The sequence below is a fragment of the Armigeres subalbatus genome, chromosome 2 (genome assembly GCF_024139115.2).
Source record: "Armigeres subalbatus isolate Guangzhou_Male chromosome 2, GZ_Asu_2, whole genome shotgun sequence".
NCBI classification, from domain to species: Eukaryota; Metazoa; Arthropoda; class Insecta; order Diptera; family Culicidae; genus Armigeres; species Armigeres subalbatus.
In genome coordinates, this window is record NC_085140.1 from 302,106,441 (window position 1) to 302,133,888 (window position 27,448).

At 40.0% G+C, this 27,448-nt stretch overlaps 2 protein-coding genes across 2 annotated transcripts in view; both read left to right on the top strand.

The window, feature by feature from the left end:
* The first annotated feature begins 3,912 nt into the window (after positions 1-3,912).
* LOC134216632 (uncharacterized) lies at positions 3,913-5,845 on the top strand. The gene is made up of 3 exons (XM_062695490.1): positions 3,913-4,042; positions 4,104-4,923; positions 4,978-5,845. The coding sequence occupies exons 1-3, from the start codon at positions 3,960-3,962 to the stop codon at positions 5,782-5,784; spliced, it is 1,710 nt and encodes a 569-aa protein (XP_062551474.1). The 5' UTR covers positions 3,913-3,959; the 3' UTR covers positions 5,785-5,845.
* Positions 5,846-8,570: 2,725 nt separating this feature from the next.
* The window catches only part of LOC134209829 (uncharacterized), a 35,197-nt gene continuing 16,319 nt past the window's right edge, over positions 8,571-27,448 (top strand). The window contains exon 1 of the mRNA XM_062685854.1: positions 8,571-9,555. Coding sequence (XP_062541838.1) covers positions 9,238-9,555 — 318 coding nt within the window. The 5' untranslated portion in view covers positions 8,571-9,237. The remainder of the gene's footprint in view (positions 9,556-27,448) is intronic.

Genomic DNA, 27,448 nt, shown 5'->3' on the forward strand with positions numbered 1-27,448 from the left:
TACGCTCGATAATCGATTATAATTATTATTCGCTTTCCCATCTTCACTTATTTGCTTGCGCAGTTCGACGAAAAACATCGAATAACATTCTGAACGACGGGAGAGAAAATACGCAATACGATTCGATCGTGTAGCATGGAGGAAAAGATATTTTAGTTACTAGATAAAGATTGTCGCTTCGGTTGCCTTTGTTCTGCTGTCCGGAACATAGAGATGAGTGACATTTAACGCTCACACACTGATGTGCAATTCGGCATGTGTAAATGTTTTCCTTCTGTTCATAACCTCAAAATTGATCGAGTCATCACAATGGTTGCGAAGGAGTCAAAAAATATATGGTAATATACTCATTTTTACCCGAACTTTTCTGAGTAGCACCATCTAGGAGTGTTTGTTTTCCTTCTATCGCCACTCACACATTCGGACGTGAGAATTTCAATGTTGGGTACCAAGCTGTCAAATCGTATGGATTTTCCTTCTTTGACATTAAATGCTAAATTTTAGCACCCCTATCCTCGCCAGCAAAAGGTATTCCGAACAGCGACGACAGCGACAATCTTTATCTGGTAACTAAAATATCTTTTCATGGAGGGGTTGATACAGCTGGGGTGTGAAATAAACATCGTTTTTCCACGACAGAATTAATATTCATTTGACCTTTCGTAGACATTGAGTATTTCAAGGCAAAATTTTCAAAACGACTTATCTGCTTTTGTAAACAAAGATTCAAACGACGATTTGACGAATCTGATAGCTCTCTCACGCAAACCAACACCATCAACAGGTAGCGGAATCCTTAATCTACCTATTGATAGTGTTGGTTTGCATGGGAGGGCTATCAGATTTGTCAAATCGTCGTTTGAATCTTTGTTTACAAAAGCAGATAAGTCGTTTTGAAAATTTTGTCTTGATTTGTAATAGCCTTATTAGACTAGCGGTAAGATGCGCGATTATAGAGGGAAGGTGGGGAGACTTGATCCCCGGAGAGACTTGATCACCCCGTGTTTTATCAAGAACTAAAGTAGTTTTGTTCTAGCGTATTTTTTTAGTATAGATCCTCCAGACAAATGACCTTTACGTGGTGAGTTATTTTTTGGATTGACAACCTTATTTATTCTGCAGGGCGGTTTGAATGATTTGACCTTTCTAAAGATTTTTTATTGGCCATGCAAAATTTGAACAACTTTTCATAACAATGACCAAATGCTTTCATTTTCACAGCACAAAGCCATAAATATGCTTAATGATCTGTACTGATGAAAATGTCAACATTCCTTCAAAGTTTTAGGATATTTTGGTTTGAAGTTATTGCCTCAATATGGGGACACTTGATCCCCCATTAGTCCCCCATTTAAAAAATCTGAGGGCACCTTTATCTAATTTTATCAAAGCAAGTTCTTGGATAGGGATCTTGACAGCACTCCAAAAATCGATTGTGTATCAACAACAACAATAATTTAAGGACTGTCATATACATCAGTAAAGTTAAATACTTAATTTCTTAGGGAGTCTGTGCGGAAATCCCGTATGTTTATTTATTTTGGCTGTGATAAATCGGAAATCAGAAAAGGATCAAGTCTCCCCAGTCTCCCTAAAGCAAGACCATGCTGAGGGTGACTGGGCTCGATTCAGGTTCCGGTCCACACAATTTTCGGTTTGGAAATTGTCTCGACTTCCCAGAGCATAGAAGTATCATCGTGTTACCCTAATGATATACAAAATGGTAACTTGGCTTATAAACCTCGCGGTTAATAACTGTGAAAGTGCACTAAGCTGCGAGGCGGCAATGTACCAGTGGGGAATGTAATGTTAATAATAAAATGAAGAATGATAATAACCGTAAAGGATGAGATAATGGCACATCATTCAAATAAATCAATAACTCAGCGGTAATACATCATTTTGTAGGGAAATATTTTTCACCGTTGCATAAGAATAGTGCATTGGGCACATTCTGACTTGGTTTTATAGAAGCCATGTTTGAACGACTTCCTGGGAAGAGCCATGAACAGAAAAAACTGAACATGATATGGACTTGATTGATGTAAGAGATAAAAGAACAGGCAACAGTATCAAAAATGTGCACCGAAATATCATTTCAATATCAAGATATGTTATTGAAAAGAATAGAATAGCACATAATATTGATTACTCACTTTTCACAGTGAGTTGTGAGAAATGAGGAGAGACAAGTGAGTAGTGAGATGACTAACTACTCACTTTTCACTCTTCTTCTCACTGTAAAAGGTGAGAAGTGCGGCGTGAGAAGTTTGACATCTCACTACTAACTTCGCACTTTTCACAGTGAGAAGTATGAGATGAGGAGTGAGAATGAGACATCTCATTTTTCACTTCTCATCACTCATTCCTATATTTAATATTTAATATTTAATATTTATTATTTAATATTTAATATTTAATATTTAATATTTAATATTTAATATTTAATATTTAATATTTAATATTTAATATTTAATATTTAATATTTAATATTTAATATTTAATATTTAATATTTAATATTTAATATTTAATATTTAATATTTAATATTTAATATTTAATATTTAATATTTAATATTTAATAGTTAATATTTAATATTTAATATTTAATATTTAATATTTAATATTTAATATTTAATATTTAATATTTAATATTTAATATTTAATATTTAATATTTAATATTTAATATTTAATATTTAATATTTAATATTTAATATTTATTATTTAATATTATATATTTAATATTTATTTAATATTTAATATTTAATATTTAATATTTAATATTTAATATTTAATATTTAATATTTAATATTTAATATTTAATATTTAATATTTAATATTTAATATTTAATATTTAATATTTAATATTTAATATTTAATATTTAATATTTAATATTTAATATTTAATATTTAATATTTGATATTTAATATTTAATATTTAATATTTAATATTTAATATTTAATATTTAATATTTAATATTTAATATTTAATATTTAATATTTAATATTTAATATTTAATATTTAATATTTAATATTTAATATTTTATATTTAATATTTAATATTTAATATTTAATATTTAATATTTAATATTTAATATTTAATTATTTAATATTTAATATTTAATATTTAATATTTAATATTTAATATTTAATATTTAATATTTAATATTTAATATTTAATATTTAATATTTAATATTTAATATTTAATATTTAATATTTAATATTTAATATTTAATATTTAATATTTAATATTTAATATTTAATATTTAATATTTATTATTTAATATTTAATATTTAATATTTAATATTTAATATTTAATATTTAATATTTAATATTTAATATTTAATATTTAATATTTAATATTTAATATTTAATATTTAATATTTAATATTTAATATTTAATATTTAATATTTAATATTTAATATTTAATATTTAATATTTAATATTTAATATTTAATATTTAATATTTAATATTTAATATTTAATATTTAATATTTAATATTTAATATTTAATATTTAATATTTAATATTTAATATTTAATATTTAATATTTAATATTTAATATTTAATATTTAATATTTAATATTTAATATTTAATATTTAATATTTAATATTTAATATTTAATATTTAATATTTAATATTTAATATTTAATATTTAATATTTAATATTTAATATTTAATATTTAATATTTAATATTTAATATTTAATATTTAATATTTAATATTTAATATTTAATATTTAATATTTAATATTTAATATTTAATATTTAATATTTAATATTTAATATTTAATATTTAATATTTAATATTTAATATTTAATATTTAATATTTAATATTTAGCGCGAATAACATGTTATTCGACCATAGTGCGGACATAGTATTAGTCACCTTTCGCCTTACTCTCTACTTGTCACGAGCTCACTCAGTGTTAAATATAGCTCACAGTATGCAGGATGGGTGTGCGCCATTTGGAAACTTTTATCCGCAAAAAAGTGGAGAACGGCTGCTTCAAAGTGAATATTGAGCATGAAGTCAAGTAAATTTGAAAATACAATATTAGTTTAGATCAATAATTATTATTAATACCAACTTTTCAGAGACTACTATAACAAAGCTTCTTCAGAATCACAGTCGCCCCCACCACCTGTGATTGTTATTGACGTATTTGCGTTGTCGTGTGAATTAAGCGCAGTTGATTTCGACTCCTTGATTTATGGAGCCCGTTTTAACGTCGGATTTTGGACCGTTGATCGCTTTCTGCGGAAGTTGAAATCCCTCGGAGTGGTGCTAGAGTTTTTTGTGGATGGCAGTGTACTCGATTTCAAACTTAACACCTGGTGCGAGCGTAGAGATAAAGAATACCAAGAACTGATCGAATTAATCGACGCGGTCGATAAGAAGACTAGTATAGAGAAGCTTGGAGCACCAGGTTGCAGTTATGCTCTCGAGCACCTTGCAAGAATACACGGAAATTTGACAGTGTCCTTGGAAAAAGAATGCGATCAAGAATTGGCTGCCTTTGCTTGCAGAGTGAATGCATTGGCAATTATTTCCAATGACTCAGACTTTTTAATATACGAAGGAGACTGGAGGTTTTGGTCATCAAAAGACCTTTATATCGATACTTTGGAAACCATGGAATATAATCGCAAAGCTTTACTGAAGCATTTAGAATTATCCTTCGCGCAGATGCCATTATTTGCAACACTCTGTGGAAATGACATCGTCAAACTGGAAGAATTAAAACGGTTTCACTTTCGCCTTGGACAATATTCTCGCAAAATAGTCAATGTAGCCAACTTCGTTCGAGAGCAGTGGCCTAGTCCAAATTTACTTGAAATTGAGAATCAAGTTTTTGGACCGCGCAAGAGCTTCCAAAAACATCGTTTTCAGCAGAGTTTGGAGTTTTATAAAACTGTAAGTTGTATGGAACACTTACTCTTCAATGTTGATTTATGATTTCTTTTGCAGAACTATGTACCGAACTTAAACCCTAATAATGATCCAGTGGTAGATGTTCTTTTGAAGCATCCCAATTCATTCATGTACCAAATTTGGCACAAACAACCTCACCCTGTATGTTTCGGATTGGTTGACTTACGCAGCACTGAATTAGGTCAACAACTGCCTGATCTTGTTATTCGCATCCTGACACGCACCGCCGGTATCATCGTATACCACCGCCGTAAGCGTCCGAAACACTACACACACCCATTTGTCGTCAAACTAACCCACCAGCAAAATCACACGAAGCAAAATCTGCCCGTGCAGTTTCCACAGTTCATAGTGCCTGCCTCGCTCCCGCAACTATTCTCCACCGATCCATCTGATGTAGCAAAATTTAATGATCAGAAGCTGCTTCTTCTCAGCTGGATCGTGTCAGATCACTTGGATTGGCGGTGTCTCAAATCGGTATTGCGACCGCTTCTTCCGACAGTTGTCACTCTATACAACTTGGTGCAAAATCACATCATTTTGCTGTTCGAAGCCGATCTGTTGCTTCAAGTTGCATATGATGTGGCAACAGAAAGCTACGATCCGTTGAAGCTGGAATTTCCAACGAAGATCGATAGCCGACCGTTTCGATTAGTGTTTTTCTACAGAACCATGTATAATTTCGTCATAGAGGCGATGGATTCCATTGGAATGAACCTAGGAGGATATCGAGATGATCCACCATTTGATGGAGTGCTGTTCCATACGAAATATGACCAGTGGGCTAATTCTGAAGGGGACACAAAACAAATCGAAGGAATGCGCATTTATGCAAAGTGTTGAAGTTAATATATTTATTATTTTTAATGAATATTTTTAATAAATATAAATTGAAGTTATTATATTTATTATTTTTAATCCAGTCATAAGAAGGGCTGGTGCAACCCAGCAATTCCAATAAGACATCTATGTAAAATAATTCGACATCTGTCAAAAGTAATCTTGCTCTGCCAGCAGGGTTATTCGATAATTTTTGAAATGTCACTTTTAAGTTCAATTCCAGTTGAACTCTCCAAATGAGACAGACCCTTAATTAATGGCTACGCAGTCTCATATGATTAAAACGAGATTTTATTCGTCCGACGTTTCGACACGGGATAAGTGTCTTCTTCAGGGGAAGAATGATTTGTTCGCGTTTTGTCTTCTGTTTTGTCTAACTTTAACTGTCTGGTTATTATGGCGTCGGTACATAGTCTCGGAATAAAAGAGAACAGACATTTAAGCTGGTTTGCCATACGTGTGTAAATATCCGCAACCGTTGATTCAAATGCATCGAATATTTAGAACGCGGTTGGCAATCGTTTGGAGATGGCGCGATGATCATTACTGTGTAAAATGCAGCCTAAATATAACTGTCAAACGTATTGGCTGGGTTCGACGGTTACTTCCCAACTAACATTTAATGTCAATGTAAATGTTATTTCAACTCGTCTATACGGCTTCAAGCTGAATATGTGTGCTATACATATGATCAAGAGCTTCTATTCAATGCTTTTACCAGCAAATCTGGCGAATCTATTCAGCTGTTTTTGACGTGTCTGCACAACTACTTGCATGTTACACAGTTTTTTCTCAATCTTTACTAAACCATTTAGTAATATAATTCGCTTCAATGGCGCTTATTCAGATTTTTTGAATCTGTTAAATAAGTTTTATACAGCCACTGAATTCAATTTGACTAAATATTATTTGAGAGGAGAGTAAATTTCGTGAGTTTATTCAATGTTTTTTTTTTGTGAAAACTCAAATATCAATTTTGTTGCTACCTAGATTCGAACTCCTGATCTCCTGATTCAATGGCTGCTGCTCTGTCATCACCGTCACTTTGACATATGTAAATAACAAAGCAAATTATGGATGTGCTTCTTCGCATACCCTATAGGTTGTTTTACTAACGCTATTTTCAGATGCATGCTGTATAAACGTTAGAAAGAGGCCTACATGCTGCTTTCAGCACATAAGCTTAAAAATTATGCTTTCAGCATTATTTCAACCATTATTCAAACATCTATCAGCATGTTCTGTTGGCTAACTTTTATCCATCATCAATTTCTGAAATTGTTTTTCGGCAACATTTTCTCGACCTGTATAGATGCTACTTTGCTGCTAATCGTTTAACAGTAGCCGTCAACAGAAATATCGCTTCTAAATGGCTTGTTTTCTTACACTATCTGCTAGCATTATTGACAGCGCTTTGTCAGTTGCTAAAAGAGCAGGTGAATATCTTTGTAGCTGCATTACAGAAATCAATAACTCATACACAGCTCCGGCAACAAAAATCAAATGTAAACATAGCGGTTTTGACGTTCCATACTGATATGCTATTAAAAGAAGCAGTAATAGGTTTACTTAAACGTTGTGTAATCTTCAAAGGTACAGAAGTTGCCTAAAAGCTTCGTTAGTTCATTTATAGCGCCATTGCGCTATATTGTTAGTGCTATAACAACAGCAAAAACGTTTTCATTGTGAATGCTACTCACCGTAATATGGGAAGTTGCTAACAAGCAACTCAGTTACATACATGAGCTCTTAACCGATAAGCTTTGTTGCTAATTCAGACAGAGCTGTTTTATGACTATATATGAAAGCTGCATAAACGATAAAAGATTGAATATATTCGGCACACTGACTAGCTGATAGGTATTTGGGTAATAGTCGAGTTGAAGTTTAAGGGATTATTTGTGGAGGCTTTTCTTTTATTCAGCATTGGCGGCTTTTATTCAAATATTATACAGCCAAAGGCTAGAAGTTGAAGCTTTTAGCACCAAAAATGTTAGTTGGGTTATCAGTTGCGTCCATATGCACGGAACCGCGAAACAACTCACTTAATGGTTCCTTTCACTCAAACCCGCCCTTGCGTGCAAGAAGCCAAAATAAAGTAAAATGCGAGAAAATCCGGTGAGTACTTTGCCTTTACTCCCATGTTGAATTTTCACCCACTGTAGGGATTTAAGTTACTATTTATCTTTAGATTCTTTATTTATAATTCGATCACAGCACTAGACACTACCGCTCTACACCGTTCACGTCCTCGTAGTCGCTCTCCTCGCGAAGCAGTGCTCCCAGTTTTCCGTCTTGATATCCATGGTCTGTAAATAATCAGGTTAGTATATTCGAAAACCGGCACGGCAAATGCTGGGTAAAGCGTACCATTGGTACTTCGCGTACCTGAAGGAATAAAATAGACCCCATCTCGCGGTCCTTAGCCTCTTACCCAGCAACTCCTATCCCTACCTCCCCGCGGTGCTGGCCGGGATACGAGCAACCTTAGGGAAGATCGGGTAACCAACCCCGGTGGGAACTATGGTCGTATGCTGACAGGGAAGGGGGGGTTTGCTCCTCTCCGGAAGTGCAAATCTTATTGAGCGTCTGTTCTCCATGTCAGGATCGGCTCACAACAGCGTCTGTTCTCCATGTTAAGGGCGGCTGATCATCGTCCGAGTGCCAGCGAGGGACTCTAAGTAAAACTGTGCACCATGGTCCACCGGAAATAAGGAGGAATGGTCCTCCGGAAATTTAGGGGGTTTGGTCACCGACGAACCGACGTGTCACTCCATGGAAAATAATTCAAATTTGCTGCCCACGACACCATGATGAAAAATCATCGAACACTACCGCCACCCCCATAATGGCTCGCGAAGTTTTCATAGCTTAGCCACCAACCTACGTGTATTAACATTGCAGCTGTTACCGTATGTGGTAACAACGTAGGAATCGACACACTTGCATATAGTTCATAGAAAACAATATTGATCATTTTGCCGACTTTTTTATAAGAGTGTACCCAGCGTCCTATCCCCTTCCCTGATTTTCGCTCATGGAGCGAAACGAGCGAAAAGGTAACGTAATATCCGAAGCCGAATGAACGAAGATGGGGAGACGAAAAGGAGATTGTCGATTGAGAGGGGAGTCGTTGTTAGACAGCCGTGCACGAAACACCGAAGAAGAAATGGGCTGTGAAAGTGACCATGCGGAACGGCGTTAAGTGTTCGGTGACCGTTCTTCGTCATTTAGGATTCTCGTTAAAGTGTCCAACGCGGGAGCCTCGCCGGCTACCCATTCAGGAAATCCGGGAAGAAGCCACGTCGGCTACGTTACCAGTCTAATAAGCTATTCTTCACCGGTGCCGGGATCAAACCTGACGAATTCGGAATCAAGCTCCTACGGAACCGGGATCAAGTCTCTCCGGTTTTCCTAGAAAGACCGTCTCCGTGATCAACCACCCCCCCCTCGGTCATGTTCCCCGAATATCGAAAGCTGCGCCGATTCAGACCAACGCACATGTGTCGAGTAATGCGGTCAGCCTACCCGGCTATCCACCCGCAGTGCCGGGATCAAGCCTCGACGGAGTCGGAATCAAACAGCAACGGTTCCCGAACGAGCATCTCCGTGGCCAACACTCACTTCGGCTATACCCCGATCGACACTGGATCCGGATATCGATGGATATACCAACAACGAGCCCAGCCCATCAACCGATCAGCAGGCTGTTCATCGACTGAGCCGGGGATGAGTCTCTTCGTTCCCCGTTGCCGGTACCGTAGGGTACCACAGGTATGTCCCCCTATATGCGCATGCCTACGATAGGCCCCAACTTCAACAATGGCAGCACTAATTCCCTATCTCCCTACTAACTGAACTCTCTAAAATGAAAACAAATATAAAATATAAGTAAAATGTGTTTATGTTACATTACTCTATCCCTACATGCATGCAATTGCGTCGATTATAGTGTTGTAAAGTCCACCTTTCTCCGGCTTTCTTGTCGTAATGTCCCACAAGCAGGTAGATGGCGAACCCTGAGCATCTCAAGCTTGGAGAGCTAGTTTGGGACGTGCAGACGTCCACTGCAAAGACGTATGGACGTCGGCAGCAGTTACACAGCGGAGTTGTGTCTTAGCTCATTTGACAGGAGCGATCGCCCGCAAAAGCGAATAACCGTTAAAAAGTGTGAGACAATCAGAGAACGCCAGTGACACGTCGGTTCGTCGGTGGTTTGGTGTCAGGCCCTGCAAGCCAGCCTTTAAAAAATCATAAGCAACGAACAATCAACAAGAGAGTACGGACCGGAACCATCGGCGAAGACCACTGCGACGAAAAGGGACTAGCGATTGGAAACTCGGTTCGTGGAACTGCAAATCTCTCAACTTCATCGGGAGCACACGCATACTCGCCGATGTGCTCAAGGGCCGTGGATTCGGCATCGTAGTGCTGCAGGAGGTTTGTTGGAAGGGATCAATGGTGCAAACGTTTAGAGGTAATCATACTATCTACCAGAGCTGCGGCAACACACACGAGCTGGGAACAGCTTTCATAGTGATGGGCGATATGCAAAGGCGCGTGATCGGGTGGTGGCCGATCAATGAAAGAATGTGCAGGTTGAGGATCAAAGGCCGGTTCTTCAACTTCAGCATAATCAACGTCCATAGCCCACACTCCGGAAGCACTGATGATGATAAGGACGCATTCTACGCGCAGCTGGAACGTGAGTACGACAGCTGTCCAAGCCACGACGTCAAAATCATCATAGGAGATTTGAACGCTCAGGTTGGCCAAGAGGAGGAGTTTAGACCGACTATTGGAAAGTTCAGCGCTCACCGGCTGACGAACGAAAACGGCCTACGACTAATTGATTTCGCCGCCTCCAAGAATATGGCCATTCGCAGCACCTACTTCCAACACAGCCTCCCGTATCGGTACACCTGGAGATCACCACTGCAGACAGAATCACAAATCGACCACGTTCTGATTGATGGACGGCACTTCTCCGACATTATCGACGTCAGGACCAGGGTTGTTAATCGTGAATTTATCGTTATCGCCGATAAAGTTGATTGTGATCAACGTTATCGGTTGCTACGATAACGATGAATCAACTGAATTATTATCGGAGTTCGATAATTTAACGTAAGTTAACTCGATAATTTTGCGATAATGGGGTTACTAGATTACGCGAACAAGGTTGGTGTAAAATTTTGACAGAAGCCGAGAATGGAACAAATTGTTTGCAGCTGGTTGATGAGAGTTAATTTTGATTGAAGCGGGGCACTCTGAAATGATTGCTTAATGCCTGCTACTCTACGAAACAATGAGAAGTGAGGTGCTCTGTTGGTGGTTTAGTGTTTTTCCAATAAGAAGATCGCGGAAATTCGCACTACCCTGGCGGACTTACTTCTCTGATACAGTGACACTTAAATATAAGTACGCTTTTAATGAGAGAGCATGATTTTCCTTCGCTAATCCTTATCGTATAAGCAAGAATATTCACCTGGAATCAATCGGAACCCTTGGGAAATATATTGGGATCCAAGCACTAGAAATTTATTTGATGCAGCGATCTGTTGTGCTGTATTCCAGGCAGCACCAGAACCGAGAAAACATTTTCTCGACAGGTTGGTGGACTAGCCTCGTCATCTATTCAATATGATTTGGTTAGACTAAAAAGTTTAGTCTAAACTGTGAGTCATAAAACATTTATATATCTGGGTGCTCCGGATCTTCAAAACAGAAGTTTTATTAATCATGCTAGATTAAACATAAGCATAGGTAGACATTAAAAATCCTCTCAGATTCTCTACTGTGTACAACTGCGATTCTGTAAGAACTTTAATGATTGAACGAAATAATGTTTTGGTCAATTCGATGACCTCCTTGAATGTCAATTTAATTCAGGCGTTCCTGAATAGATATTGCAAATTCAACTTGTAAATATTTGCGCTTTGAACTATAGTACATGTTACAGTTAACTCGATAATTATCGATAAATCAACGAAAACTCGATAACGATAACGTTAATTCAACGCTCACTTTATCGTCAACGAAGCATTATCGTAAAAGCGTTATCGTTATCGAAGTTGGCGTTAAATTAACGATGATAATTTATCGATTAACAACCCTGGTCAGGACATATCGTGGCGCTAACATCGACTCTGACCACTATCTGGTGATGGTTAAACTGCGCCCAAAACTATCCGTCATCAACAATGTTCGGTACCGACAACCGCCGCGGTACGACCTAGAGCGACTGAAGCAACCTGATGTCGCCACTGCATACGCGCAGCATCTCGAGGCAGCGTTGCCGGAAGAGGGTGAGCTCGATGGGGCCCCTCTTGAGGACTGCTGGAATACGGTCAAAGCAGCCATTAATGACGCAGCGGAGAACAACGTCGGGTACATGGGTCGAAGTCGACGGAACGATTGGTTCGACGAAGAGTGCAGACAGATTCTGGAGGAGAAGGACGCAGCGCGGGCGGTCGCGCTGCAGCAAGGTACCCGGCAGAACGTGGAACGTTATAGACGGAAGCGGAGACAGCAGACCCGCCTTTTTCAGGAGAAGAAACGCCGCCTGGAAGAAGCGGAGTGCGAGGAGATGGAACAGCTGTGCCGTTCTCAAGAAACACGCAAGTTATACCAGAAGCTCAACGCATCCCGCAAAGGCTTCGTGCCGCGAGCCGAAATGTGCCGGGATAAGGATGGGAGCATCTTGACGGACGAACGTATGGTGATCGAAAGGTGAAAGCAGCACTACGAGGAACATCTGAATGGCGCGGAGAGTACAGGCAGTGAAAGTCAAGGCAGCGGAGGAGATGACTACGTCAGTTCAGTGGACGATGGAAGCCAACCAGCCCCCACCTTGAGGGAAGTTAAGGATGCCATTCAACAGCTAAAGACCAATAAAGCAGCTGGTAAGGATGGTATCGGAGCTGAGCTCATCAAGATGGGCCGGAAAAGCTGGCCACTTGCCTGCACAAACTGATAGTCAGAATCTGGGAAACTGAACAGCTACCGGAGGAGTGGAAGGAAGGGGTTATATGCCCCATCTACAAGAAAGGCGACAAACTGGAGTGTGAGAACTTTCGAGCGATCACCATCCTTAATGCCGCCTACAAAGTGATATCCCAGATCATCTTCCGTCGTCTGTCACCATTAGTGAATTAATTTGTAGGAAGTTATCAAGCCGGCTTCGTTGACGGCCGCTCGACAACGGACCAGATCTTTACTGTACGGCAAATCTTTCAAAAATGCCATGAATACCAGGTCCCAACGCACCATCTGTTCGTTGATTTCAAGGCGGTATACGACAGTATAGACCGCGTAGAGCTATGGAAAATTATGGACGAGAACAGCTTCCCTGGGAAGCTTACCAGACTGATCAAAGCAACGGTGGATGGTGTGCAAAAATGTGTGAAGATTTCGGGCGAACACTCCAGTTCGTTCGAATCGCGCCGGGGACTAAGACAAGGTGATGGACTTTCGTGCCTGTTGTTCAACATTGCGCTAGAAGGTGTCATGCGGAGAGCCGGGTATAGCAGCCGGGGTACGATTTTCAACAGATCCAGTCAATTTATTTGCTTCGCGGATGACATGGACATTGTCGGCCGAACATTTGCAAAGGTGGCAGAACTGTACACCCGCTTGAAACGTGAAGCAACAAAAGTTGGACTGGTGATGAATGCGTCAAAGACAAAGTACATGCTTGTGGGCGGAACCGAGCGCGACAGGGCCCGCCTGGGAAGCAGTGTTACGATAGACGGGGATACCTTCGAGGTGGTCGAGGAATTCGTCTACCTCGGATCCTTGCTAACGGCTGACAACAACGTTAGTCGTGAAATACGAAGGCGCATCATCTGTGGAAGTCGGGCCTACTACGGGCTCCAGAAGAAACTGCGGTCGAAAAAGATTCGCCACCGCACCAAATGTGTCATGTACAAGACGCTTGTAAGACCGGTTGTCCTCTACGGACATGAAACATGGACAATGCTCGAGGAGGACTTGCAAGCACTCGGAGTATTCGAGAGACGGGTGCTTAGGACCATCTTTGGCGGTGTGCAAGAAGACGGTGTGTGGCGGCGAAGAATGAACCATGATCTTGCCCAACTCTACGGCGAACCCAGTATCCAGAAGGTAGCTAAAGCCGGAAGGGTACGATGGGCAGGACATGTTGCAAGAATGCCGGACAGCAGCCCTGCAAAGATGGTGTTCGCTTCCGATCCGGCAGGTACGAGACGGCGTGGAGCGCAGCGAGCGAGATGGGCAGACCAGGTGCAAAACGACTTGGCGAGCATGGGGCATATCCGAGGTTGGAGAGATGCGGCCTTGAACCGTGTATTGTGGCGTCAAATTGTTGATTCAGTGTTATCTGTTTAGATGTTAACTAAATAAATGAAAAATGAAATATTCGAAAACCAAGTAATGTGTTTGTAAGCATTCTATACAGAACCCTACACCCCTACCTTTCTTTGAAAAGAGTATGAATGGCGTGAGGATATTAATACATTATGTAATCCTTGAGTCGGCTCGACTCGGATCTGGTTCTCTTGGATCGCTCACTTGTAGATGCCCCGGCTTTTTCTGTTGCGTTTTCAAGTCTGCTGCCATCTATGTTCCCGCCGAGGAAATCGTTCTCATCAGAAATACCGTTCCCATCAGGATGGCCGTTTTCACCCGTCTGATAGGCTGTGTCGGGATGATCCGGATCGTCACGATTACGGTGATCGTTCGTATCAGAAATTTTTGGTATACGTTTCAGGTGAGCTGCACTTCTTCTGAATTGCTTTCCTGAAGAATTTGAACGAATTGTAACGTCCGTTCCTCTCTTCTCTATTAAGACGAACTCCTCCGGGGAGAAATTAGAGCTTAGCTTATTATCTTTTTCGGACGTTTTGCCAGTACGTGGTCGCTAATCTCGATACTACTACCACAGACAAACAGACGTAACAGCTAGAACATTTTCCTGAAAAATTCATCGCTCAGTTACTTTGCCACCATCTCGCGTGCATGTTGTACGAAATCAAGTATAGTACAACAATGTCACCAGAAGGCGCTAGTGTGAAATGTCAAACATTAAGGAATGCGATGCGCGCCTCTGGATGTGAAACTCGCAATCAATTGAATTTAAAACGGTCGTTGAATTCATGGTCGATGGGAATTTCTTCAGTGTTACGTCTGTTTGTCTGTGCTACGGCGACAAGCAAAGCGTACACCGAGGCGTACACTGAGAAAAACTGTATAGCAGAAACTAGACCTGTGCGCCGCCGCGCCACGCCGCCGCCGCCGACACTTATTGACGTACGCCGACGCCGGTCAGAGTGTCGGCGGCGCGCCATACGCCGGTTGACTCCACGCCGCCGAATTTCGTATTTCACGCCGATGATTGGTCAACAAAAACATCACAGTTTGCAGTGCGTTTGCATCTGCCGAACCAAAGCAACCTATCAAGCATTGATTAAATAGCCAGATAGCAGATTTGTTTGCTTTTATTTCTGTCACTTTTACCCGCATTAGCGTGTTAAATGTTAGGTCCTCTTGGATACGGACCAACGAATCAACTAGCGTAGCCACGAACTCTTCATGTGGAATAATCCCAATCTGGTCGCATTGGGTGGTTCACCATATTTTCAAAGGTTTGAATGTTACACATCCTAATTGGTCTAGGATTCTTTTAACTTCCCTGGGCATGGAGTATCATTGTGTTAGTCTCGTGATAAGCGAATGCTAAAATAGTAACTTGGCTTCTGGAGCTGGGGTACGTCACCCACCAAATAGAACATTTCCTTTGCTCCTCATTGTACCTAAATTGCCATTTTTGAAGAAATTTCTGGAGAAATTCCCGATAGAATTCCTGACGGAATTTTAGAAGTTAAGGAAAAATGTCGGTAATTGCTTTAGGAGTTCCTTTGGAAATTGCTCTAGAATTCCGTACGGAAATATCTGAAAATTAGTCCTAGAATTTTGGGATGAAATTCCGAAGTAATTCCTAGATAAATTTCCGAAGGAATGGAATGTTATACGGGAAACCTGGAAAAATTCCTATGGAATTGTTAAAATAATTTCCGAAGGAAATTTGTAGAAATTTTCATAAGTGCGTATGTATGTATGTAGTTATCCACCATCCTGGCTCGAATCTAGATCTGCATATGGCTCCACTCAATAGTAAAGTCGAATTTAATTACCAATCTGCTTTCAATGCACTGCTGGAAACGAAGGTAGCGGACCCGAAATCAAAGTCACTTACGAGAAGCCTGCTGGATAGAGAGAATCACCTTTCAGCAGTTTACTTCAACAGACTAATAAATAGATTCGCAATCCTTTGTTAGCTTTCCGAGGGATGGCTTCTTTGAGAAGGGGCGCGTCAAATCCATAACAACTGTGGAGCGTGTACTTATGTGTACTTATCTACATGGATAGAAATTTGTAAAAGTATTCCGTAAAGAATTTCTGAACGGATTTCAAATGGAATTTTCAGAATTAATCTTTAATCTAATTAATCTAATTAATCAGAATTTCCAGAAGAATAACTTAAGAAATTTCCTAAGATTTTTTTGAAGAAATTTCTGGAGAAATTCCCGATAGAATTCCTGACGGAATTTTCGAAGTAATACTAGAATATGTTTTTTATGACTTACTGAATTAATTCCTGAATGCATTTAGCTATTTGTTTGGAAAATCCATTTAAAATTCCGTCTTAAATCCTTTCAGATTTCCTTCAGATAATCCTTCAGAAATTCATTAAAAAAATTTGTTTGAAAATCTTTTCAGGTTCTTTTTCGGTTATTCCTTCAAGAATTGAGTCGAAAATTCCTCCAGGAATTTCTTCGAAAATTTATTTAGAAAAGCCACCAGGAATTAATTTGGACATTCATCCAGAGATTCCTTCAGAAAACCCTCCGTATTTTTTTTTTCAGAAATTCCTATGGAACTTCCTCCAGGAAGTTCTTAGGAAATTCCTTCAGAAAACCATACAAAATTTCTGCAGGAATAATTCCGGAAAGAATTCTTATTTGAAGGAATTTCTAAAGGAATTTTCGAAGAAAGTTCCAAAGGTATTTGAGTGTTAAACTTATTTTCAGTTGAAAAAACACTTGAACAACGGTTTAAAAAATTGAAGGAATTAACAAACGAAATTTCTGAAGACGTCCCAAAAGAATTTCTGAAAAGATTCCCGAAAGAAATTTTCGAAGGTTTACCAGAACTTCTCGAAGAGTTGCTAAGGGAATTTTAGAGGGAATAAAGTTTGAAGAAATTCCTATAGGAAATTCGAAAAAAAACCTGGAGAAAGTTCCAACCAAATTCCAAAAGGAAATTTCAAAAGAATACCAAAAGTATCTTCCTAGAGTTTCCGAAGATTTTTTTTATGAATTACCGGAAGATTTTTTATTGAAAATGGCTAAAAAACTGAAGGAATTTCTAAAAAAATCCTAATCCGAATTCCGAAGGATTTCTATTAAAGGGATTTCCGAATGCATTCCTAAAACTGTGCCCGTAGGCATTCCTATAGAAATTCTTGAACAATTTTCCATGGGTATTTTCTAAGAAATTCTTAAAGAAAGTTCCAAAGGGATTCCTAAAAAAGTTTTCGAATGAATTTCTGAAGAGATTCCGAAAAAACTCCGTAAAGGAACTTCCGAGGCAATGCTTAAAATAATTTCCAAGAAAATTCATGAAGGAAACTGTGGAGAAATTTAGGAGAGAATTTCCGAAGAAATACCCAATTAAAGTTACAAGGGCAGTTCTGAGGAATTTATTAGGGAAATTCTAAATTAATTCGTAGAATTCCTTTTTCGCATTTCCTGAGGAATATCTTGCGGAAATTTCCAAACGAATTTCAGGATTTATATCCAAAATACTTTCTTATGAACCTATGTGCTATGATGGGGCAATGTCTTTCTTAGTGGAGGATGTAATGTAAACTTTTTCTGTGGATTGGATTCTGTGGATACAAAATTCTTCACGCCGCCGACGCCGCCGCCGCCGGTGTAAAAATGACCTTACGCCGCCGCCGTTCAAAAATACTTCGGCGCACAGGTCTAGTAGAAACTACCATTTTAGGGGTAATATTGAGAACAGCACCGACGTTTTTCAACCGAAGTGCCAAATTTCTTAAAATAACTAAAATATGGTCTATCTCACGATAAAATTGGTATATTCAACCGCTTCTATGGTTATTCTTACTGAAAACGTAGTAAAATTGTGTGGTAAAATCAACTATTTTGTTTGCGTCTATGCTAAATAACAATTTTTATGGTAAAATTGAAAATACTTTCAATCAGATTTATGGTTTAATTGAGCGATTTGTCCCTTCGGTTGAAAAACGTCGGTACTGTTCTTAATTTTACCACAAAATTGTTATTTCTACTACAAAGTTTTTTTCAGTGTAGTACGTGCGTACACCCTCCCTTTTTCTTTCTGAATGCTATCTTGGTCTCTTACGTCCTCATCATAGCAATTTACAGTGGAGGGGATGTATGGCAGTTTGGTACGTATACGCCGTCCGAACATCAACTCCGCTGGAGATTTTCCAGTTGTAGGGTGCGCTGTAGAGTGATACGTTAAAAGATACTGACGCAATTCTTTCCGCCAATAATGTCCAAGCTCTTGAGAAATTCGGAGACGTTTAAGTATAGACCGATTCTGCCGTTCCACTTCTCCATTCATCTGGGGCCAGTAGGGAATACTGCTCTCCAGACGAATGCCTTGCTCTTTGCAGAACGCGTGGAATTCTTCAGAGGAAAATTGTGGGTTGTTATCTGCGCGCAATGAAACAGACAATCCATACCGTGAAAACATTATCGACAGTTGACGTATTGTTGATGCAGATGTTGTTTCCTGCATTTCAACTACTTCTAGATATCTGCTGTAGTAGTCAATACACACAAACAAATTTTCGCCACCCGGAAGTGGACCTAAAAAATCAACTGCTATTTGCTCCCATGGCCGCGAAGGAAATTCCTTGCGAATGATCGGCTCTGGAGGGTTAGGTGCTGATACTAATGTGCATCCACGACAATTTTTGACGAACTGTTCAATATGCTGATCCATTTTCGGCCACCAGACATTTGCGCGTAAATGACCCTTCATCATCCTAATTCCAGGATGACCTTCGTGTGCGAGATGCAAGACACGCTGTTGTAGACTCTGAGGTATTATGACTCTGTCTCCTCTTAGCAGCACATTGTTAACAAAACATAACTCTGTTGAGATCATCTTGTAGCTCAAAGGTAGTTCATCAATCGAGTTGGAATTCAACGTCTCGATCACTAGTTGTATGACCTCATCCCTTTCGCTAGCAGTTTCGATCTCGGGCCAAGTCAATGCGACCGTTGATACTGCCGCAGAAACAATTTCGTGAACCATTAATCCCTCAGCTTCATCAATGTATCCGCAATGTTTGATGGTCCGGGAATATGCACGATATTATACATGCATTATACATGTTCAATACATGCGCATGGACGAGATGCAGGCGTGAATAAAAAGGTTAGTGCTTTGCAATCGGTCAGCAGATTAAATTCTCTACCAATTAAATACACTTGAAACTTTTCAACACTCCATACAAGTGACAAAGCCTCCTTCTCAGTCTTCTACGACTCTTGAATCTCCTTGCTTATTCGTTTGGATGAGAACTGCACCTAAAGCAAGTGGACTAGCATCGGCGAACAATGACGTTTCATCATTCGCATTGAAAAACCCTAGACAACTGATATTGGACTATGACGACTTTATAGCATTGAATGCTTGCTCTTCGGTATCTCCCCACTGAAACTTAATTCCTTTCTGAATTAACTTCCTCAGTGGTTCATCCATTTCTGCTAGCTTCGGAATGAACTTCGCCATATAGTTCGCTAAGCCCAGAAAACTTCTCACCTCGCTGTCGTTCACAGGACGGCGAAAATCTATTATTGCATCTCGCTTAACATCGGATGGCCTTATGCTTTTTTGATCAATTTTATATCCCAGAAATTCAAAGTCGGTGACGCGTATTTTGAATTTTTCCCAATTCAGGACTACCCATCGTTCTTTAAACCTTTCGAGAACCTGAAATCAATTTAAAAGCAAATCAATAAAACGTTAGTTGTAGTAAAATTTAAGATTTATTTATTACTAATTTAGTATCAAATACACGTTTCGTTCGTTTTTTTAATCATACCTTGCGTAAGCGGATGTCGTGTTCTTCAACTGTACTACCCTCTACTCCTACGTCGTCAAGATACCAATAGGTCCCCTCGCAATCTGCTAGCATCTCATCCATCGTACGTTGGAAAATTTCCGGTGCGGAAACAAGACCAAATGGAAGTCGTTTGAAACGGTAGAGCCCATGATGAGTAATGAACGTCATAACATCTTTGGTTCCCTCATCAAGCTCCAGAAGAAAGAATGCATCCTTGACATCCAATACACTCCATATTTTTCCTTTTCCAATTCTAGCGAGAGCATCTTCGATAATTGGCATCGGATGTCGGTCGCGAATAACTGCCTGGTTAATACGTCTTAAATCCACGAACAGTCTAATCGAACCGTTTGCCTTACTGGCCACTACTAACGGTGACACCCATGTTGCTGGCCCTCGTTTCACTTCAATGATGTCCCGTTGTAGAAGATCCTCTATCTTCTCCGTCACAGCGTTCTCTAGATGAATGGGCACTCGCCGCAGTGGCTGAAAAATTGGTTTCACGTCGGGATCCATGCGGATATGCACTTGTATGTCTGAAATTTTTGGAAACGGAGCACACGTTGTATCCGAGACATCCAGTACTTGATTCACGTCCAAGCCGATTTTCAGAATTCCTAATTTCTTCGAGGTACCGTCACCCAACAAATTTCGTTGCCCACCCACGACAACGAAAAATGTGGCCTCAGTCGATCGCCTCCCGATCTCGACAACTGCATCAAAAATGCCCAAAATTGAAAGTGGCACGTTATTACCATAGGCTTTCAGAACTGCCTCGCTTCCCTTCTCACATCTAATCACGACAACTTTTTGCGCTTTCATAGTTTCCCATATCTTTGCAGTTATTATGTTTACTTCTGAGCCTGAATCGACGAATACCTCCACTGAGACTCTTCCGATTTTGCACTGAAAATTGAAATACGTTCGATTTACTTCCCATATGAAACGTGTAATATACCTTTTCTTTGTCTTCTGATGTTACTGTATCTTGCTCCTGGGTGGGCGTGTTCTTGCAAACTTCCTCGATTGCTTGCACTTTTTTAGGAGGGAATGTTTGTTGGGCTGGACCAGGACGTTTACGACAAACTACTTCGAAATGCCAGATTTTTTGGCATCTGCGACAGTGTTGATCCCTCACTGGACATGATGGTGCCTTTGAAAAATGCCCGTATTTTCCGCAACCTTAACAAATAATGTCTACTTCGTTAATTCCTGTTTTAAACGGTCCAGGATTGAATCGCTTCAATATTCGGCCCTGTTGGCGTCCCCCTTTGATTTCCACGTCTTTATTTTACAGATTTCCGACTGACTACTATCGCTGTGGACGCTGATTCTCAGTTCCTTTTCTTGCAGCCGGACGCTCTCCATGGATGTTCCCAAAACTTCAATATCTGCCAGCGACTGATCTTTCTCGAGGATTTTTCTTCGGAGTTCCGGTAAATTGCACCGCTCGACAATTACATCGATAAGCACAATCTCCTCTAGGATATTCCGAATATCTTTAGAATATTTATCGAATCCACAGTCCCTCAGCTGTTGACGTAAACGCAATAGATAGTGAGAAAAACTTTCAGATATTTGTTTCATAATTGTCAACTTATGCCTCTCCAGAACATCTTGACAGCGTGGCTTAAAGTATGCATTCAAACGATCAACAGCTACATCGTACCAACGTTTTTCTAGCATAACCAGCGGAAAATCTTCGGTACCTTCCAAACTTTTATAAACCTTCTGCAATTGAGGACCACCAAAGTGCAACATTTTCGAACGCTTTATTTTCTGATCGACTATCTGATAGGAGTCGAAATAAAACTCCAGAGAGTCTTTCCATTCGTGCCATTCCTTTGCCAATTTACTTGGTTCTATTTGTTCGCATCGGAACATTGTCAGGGGTCGACTTTCATCCATCTATAAATCACAGAAAAAAATCCGTTGATTATTTTTTTAGATATTCCACTGAAGCGTGTTTTCATTTTATAGCGCTTTAATTTGGTTTAATCTGGAACCATTCACAAGAACTATTTTCAATTTATTATCACACAAACCATGTCACATCACATAAAATGTCGAATAGACTATTTTACAAATATTAAATTTATTTTATGTCAACCAATCCACCTACCCCCCCCCCCACAACCCTTTCGGGCAATGACCATTTCGGTCAAATGACACTTTCGGCTTAATGACCGTTTTGGCCTAATGACCCTTCCGGCCAAATGACCATTTCGGCAAACGACCCTTTCGGTCAAACGACCCTTTCGGCCGAATAACCCTTTCGGCCAAATGACCCTTTCAGCCAAATGACTCTTTCGGCCAAACGACCCTTTAGGCCAACTGACTCTTTCGGCCAAAAGACCCTTTCGGCCAAACGACCCTTTCGGTCAGATGATCTTTTCGGCCAAATGACCCTTTCGGCAAAATGACCCTTCGGCCAAATGACTTTCGGTCTAATAGTCTGTTCGGCCAAATGGTGTATTCGGCAAAACAACTTTCGGCCAAATGACCCTTCCCCTCGGCAAAATGACCCTTTTGGCCAAACGACCCTTCCGGCCAAATGACCCTTCCGGCCAAATGACCCTTTAGGCTAAATGACCCTTTTGGCCTAATGATCCGTTCGGCCAAATGACTCTTTCGGCCAAATGACCCTTTCGGCGTAATCATCCTTTCAGCTAAATGATCCTTTTGGCCAAATGACCCATTCGGCCAAACGACTCTTTCGGCCAAATTACCCTTTCGGCCAAATTACCCTTTTGGCCAAACGACCCTTTCGGCCAAATGACCCATTCGGCCAAACGACCCTTTCGGCAATCGACCCTTTCGGCCAGATGGGTTCCAACCTAATGGTATGTTCGGCCTAGTGGCATTCGGCCGAATGGGTTTCGGCCAAATGACCCCGTACCCAACAGCGCCTGCCGATTCCTGCGTTCATCAATGACTCAAAAATAAAGTCCACGGAGAAAACTACATGAATACACTTGTCATAAGACGAGTTTGTACAATCCCATTTAATTCCACCACTTAATTGTACCTTGACAGATACGTATTTCGACCTCAACAGTAAGGCCGTTTTCAGTGTCTCGTACTTGACTTTCGAGTCAACTTGACTTGTACTTCTAATCTTTTTTATAAAATGTCATGAAAAAGTCTTTCAAAATATTCTGCCTTTACTTTCCCGCGCAATATTTTCCAGGCATCCACTTACTATTTTATTTTGCCAAATCATCGATAGGCGCATCACACCGTGAATTGGGGTTATCTGTATGGTGGACTTTCACCGACGACACAGGCGTTCCGTAGTCGTTATTATTAGCCGCGTATCAAATACCTATATGCGATTCTGTGAACAGAGATGTTATTTAAATACTTTCCCTCACTGAAAAAAGAAAAATTACGGACCCCTTGAATTTCTTCTATTTTAATAGAATGTAGAATGAATATGGGAGCTATGGGAATACGGAACAGTTAGCCGTGGTTGTTTCCCATCTAAATATGATGTCTGATCTTGCTAAGACTAAAGCAAATGAACAAAAAAATACATGTAATAGGTATTGGCTTTGAAACACAAGAATCAACCGCAGTCACGAAACTTTTGATCCAGTTTATTAAGCCGATTATAATACCTTTCAATCTTAAACTTTAATATTATTCAATTTGCTCATATTTTGACGAACATCATTGCTTGATTGGTTCAAGAAGGTCGTTTCCGTCTATCTCTGAATACATGATTTCTACGAGATCTACAGCCAAGAAATTTGTTTACAAAATTTTGAAACCGTGTTTGATGAAGTGTGCACAAATCGCACGAGTTTGACGTCAATGCAGAAGAAGGCTCGTCTTTGTAATCTGCATTCGATGAGAAAACCTTTTGGAATTATAATGGGGAAAAAGATTGCTGACGTATAGCTCGTGCGATTGCCGACGTCCAACGGTTCAGATTTCAACCAATTGCTAATACAGTAATCGTACGATGAAGCTTTGTTCAAAATGGGGACATTCTTCGTCAGACCTTAAAATTATCAGCGTTTTATTTTAATAAAAGCACAAACATATTTTTCTTACCACTAACGAAGTGTACTATCGAAATTCATAAGTGACAACCAAGTGACGACTTAAAAAGACATCGAAGGATTATTTCACAAAATTAAACAAAAACATGACGTTCAATATGTAACCAAGTTTAGATTATTAAAACATACTACGATATAGTAGTTTGTTCAACTAGTTGCAAAAAGACTATTTTTTCCAGAACGAGTTATACGTTTATCCGACGAGGCTTGAGTTTGATAAATACTACGAGTGCTGGAAATATCGAGTTTTGCAACGAGTTGCACACGCCTTTTTTAGCAATGACAAAAAATGAGCATTAATATGATAAATCTGCGCCAAAATGGTAGCGTCTAATTTATTTCACTTGATAGTTCTTGCCGATAAATCATGATAATGCAGAGAACCTTCAGATTCCATGTTATTGTGCCACGTGGCACGACTCAACAATCTACGAGCGACAGATCAACCTGCTTTTGGAGAAATTTGATGTCTTGTCCATCAAATTATTTCATTTAGAGAAATAATTATTTGAACACTTACCCAAACAAATTGAACAAAATGTAATCATGTATTAATTACTGTTCTTATGTTGGTTTTCCATTATAGCACACAAATGCGTGCTATAATAGATTCATATTATTGGTATGGGAAGTAGGCCATCATATCTCATTTTACTCCAACAGTTGATTGTAACTTTAACAGATACGTATTTCGACTTCAACATCGGCCTTAATGTGTCTCTTCAGTGTCTCTTACTTGACTCGAGAATGAGTGCAAGAAACGATTTACGCTTACGCGATTTTAAGCACTCTTAACGATTAATGAAGGCCGTAGTCGATCACAAGAAAGATGATTTGTTTGTAGACAGCAAGCCTATTTTTCAGGGACAATGACGACCGGCGGTTGATCAAATGGTACAGTAGTTTCAACAAAACGTTACACTTTGCCACCGTCTTGTCAACCTGTTGCCTGAAAATAAGCTTGCTATCGAGGGTCAAGTCAAGGTAGTCGGCCTCATTGGCCCATTCCACAGTCGTGCCATTGACGGTGATTTTACAGTCCCTAGGCGGAACATGTTTAGAGGATTTAGAGTGGGGGAAAATGATGACCTGGGTCTTCGCCGCGTTGATACAGATCTTCCAGCTGGTGAGATACTCTGTCAGGGCATCCAGGCCTCGTTGGAGTTTTGCCACTAACGCTCTGATCACTCTACCGATGTAGACGATTGGGGTGTCATCTGCGAACAGAGACAGAATGCCGCCTTCTGGAGGTTCTGGCATTTCGGAGGTGAACAGATTGGAAAACAGGGCCCGAGGTTACTGCCCTGGGGGTCGCTCTGCGACGATGTTGTGCGCATTGGAACTCGCTCCGCTGATTGAGACCCGGAATGTCCTTGCCGACAGGTAATTGTTGATGATTTTCACCAGGTAGCTGGGAAGATTGTAGCTTTGTAGTTTGTACACATCGAGTAAGGCCATGGCGGACGTTTTTGAGACAAACTTGTTCCGTCTGAGGACGTTGGTAACTCGAGGTCAGTTGATGTACAGTTGACTGACCGCGTCGGAAACCAAACTGTTCCTTGAGCAAGATGTTGAGATTTTCGGCAGACTCAAGTAACCGGTGATGAATAGCTTTTTCGAATACCTTGGATAATCCTGAAAGAAGGCTGATGGTGTAACAAGTACGCTTTTTTAATGTTTCCTTTCACTGCAATTATTTATTGGTTTTCGTTATTTCACGTGTCTGCATGTTCAGTCGTTTTTTTTTTCATTTAAACTTTAAACTTTGTCCACCGCACTAGATCACATCCTTCACAGAGTTGCAACTGGCATACGATTGCGTAAATGAGTCCCCAACTCAGTTACACGCGCCAACAGTTAAATGTTTGTCGAGCAGGATCATACGCCGCAAATCTGCGATTTCTATTAGCGGACATCGACCTGGCAAGGTATCCATTCAGGATGCAATGACCTTTCCCGTTCGGCTTGGCCCACTCCTTCCGAACATGGGAAGAGAGCTTAATTTGGGAATTAAACGGCCGCTAGAAAGAGAGGCCATCTAATGTTCCTAACATTTCTAACAATGTGACATTCGCGAAATTTGACTTCGTCCAATTTCGCGACCTCGAAACCGAAAGTCTGGAAATTTGCCGGTATCTGAGGACATTCTTAGGCTTTGATCTTCCACTTCGTTTCGAATTGTGGAAGAGGCAAGAGTGATCGGTTCAGTGTGTCGCGTCGTGGTGTGCTTAATTAGGTACTTAAAACCATGTGAAATTCCTGAGTAGATTTGCTAATTAAACTTTTCCCTTTCCGAAGTTAATCGTTCCGTATAGACAAAACGGACTTAATAGTAGGCGGCAAGTGTGTTGTTTCTTTTGTACAAGAGGTAAGACAGTGGATTTTAAATGCAAAAGGTGGAGCACGTGTGCTGAGCTTGTCTTTAATAGGATTCGCGGCCGCGGAGGCCATTGCCGGCACATCACCCAAAGTCAGAGATCGCTCTGACCCCACCTTTCGATTTCGGAGGATACCCGGACACGCGTGGCCGGAAGAGGTGGCACTCACTAATTCCTGCACCCTGGACAGGCAGGTCGCTACCAACAAACCGTGTCGTCAGCCAGCAACAGCAACCGAAGACGAGTTGGGACGATCGAACGCACGTGTCGCGTTCGCGCATAAGTCCGCGTATCCAGTGGAGAGAGGGCAAAATCGCATCGTCTGATTGCAGCCGTGATCGTACAGGACCGGAGTCGTGTGCTTCAGCAGCTTCGGTGCCGCCGCCGGCCCACCCGCACGTAATTCCTAGGTTGTCACGTAAGTACCAGGCAAGCATGCTTATTGTTTTTGTGTCGTCCATGCGCCAGTGGTGGAAATCTGCGAATCTTACTCACAAAACAAGAAGTAGGCAATGCAAAAGACTCGCGAACATTTGTTTTGCCTTTTTTTTTGCCTACCTACTACTCTCAGAGAAAACAAAAAAACGAACCCCGAAAAATGTTCGTGAAGCTTCATGAGTCATTCAAGGGTTAATTTGCTAAAAGTCATAAACAACCTCAGAACTAATTTCCTCACTGATGTTCGAGCAAGAACACAATTGTTTTATTGTTATTGTGTTTATGTCCAGTCAAATCTATCCATTGTATTCGAAGTAATCACAAAACGAACAGTGGGTAATGTCTGTGACATAACCGCTAAGTGGACGTAGGACTTGACTTGACCATGCCTTTAAGATACATAATATGTCCAAATTTCTCACATCAACTATTTTGGATAAATAAATTCAGAAAGTATCTGTCCGGTCACGAAATATTAGCCTCGACAGTGGCAACCTTAAATAAACCACAAGTTGGTTCAGCAGGGATGTAGATTGTATCTCAGCCCTTCCACTGAAGGGCCTTCTAATCCGTGCGATAGCTACTGAAGGAGAACATTTTTTTAACTCTTAGAGCCT

Excerpts from the sequence above, each read along its gene's own strand:
- LOC134216632 (XM_062695490.1), top strand. The coding sequence starts at position 3,960 with ATGGGTGTGCGCCATTTGGAAACTTTTATCCGCAAAAAAGTGGAGAAC. Across the intron at positions 4,043-4,103 it reads AATATTGAGCATGAAGTCAA|AGACTACTATAACAAAGCTT; the intron begins GTAAATTTGAAA and ends CCAACTTTTCAG. Across the intron at positions 4,924-4,977 it reads GTTTGGAGTTTTATAAAACT|AACTATGTACCGAACTTAAA; the intron begins GTAAGTTGTATG and ends TTTCTTTTGCAG.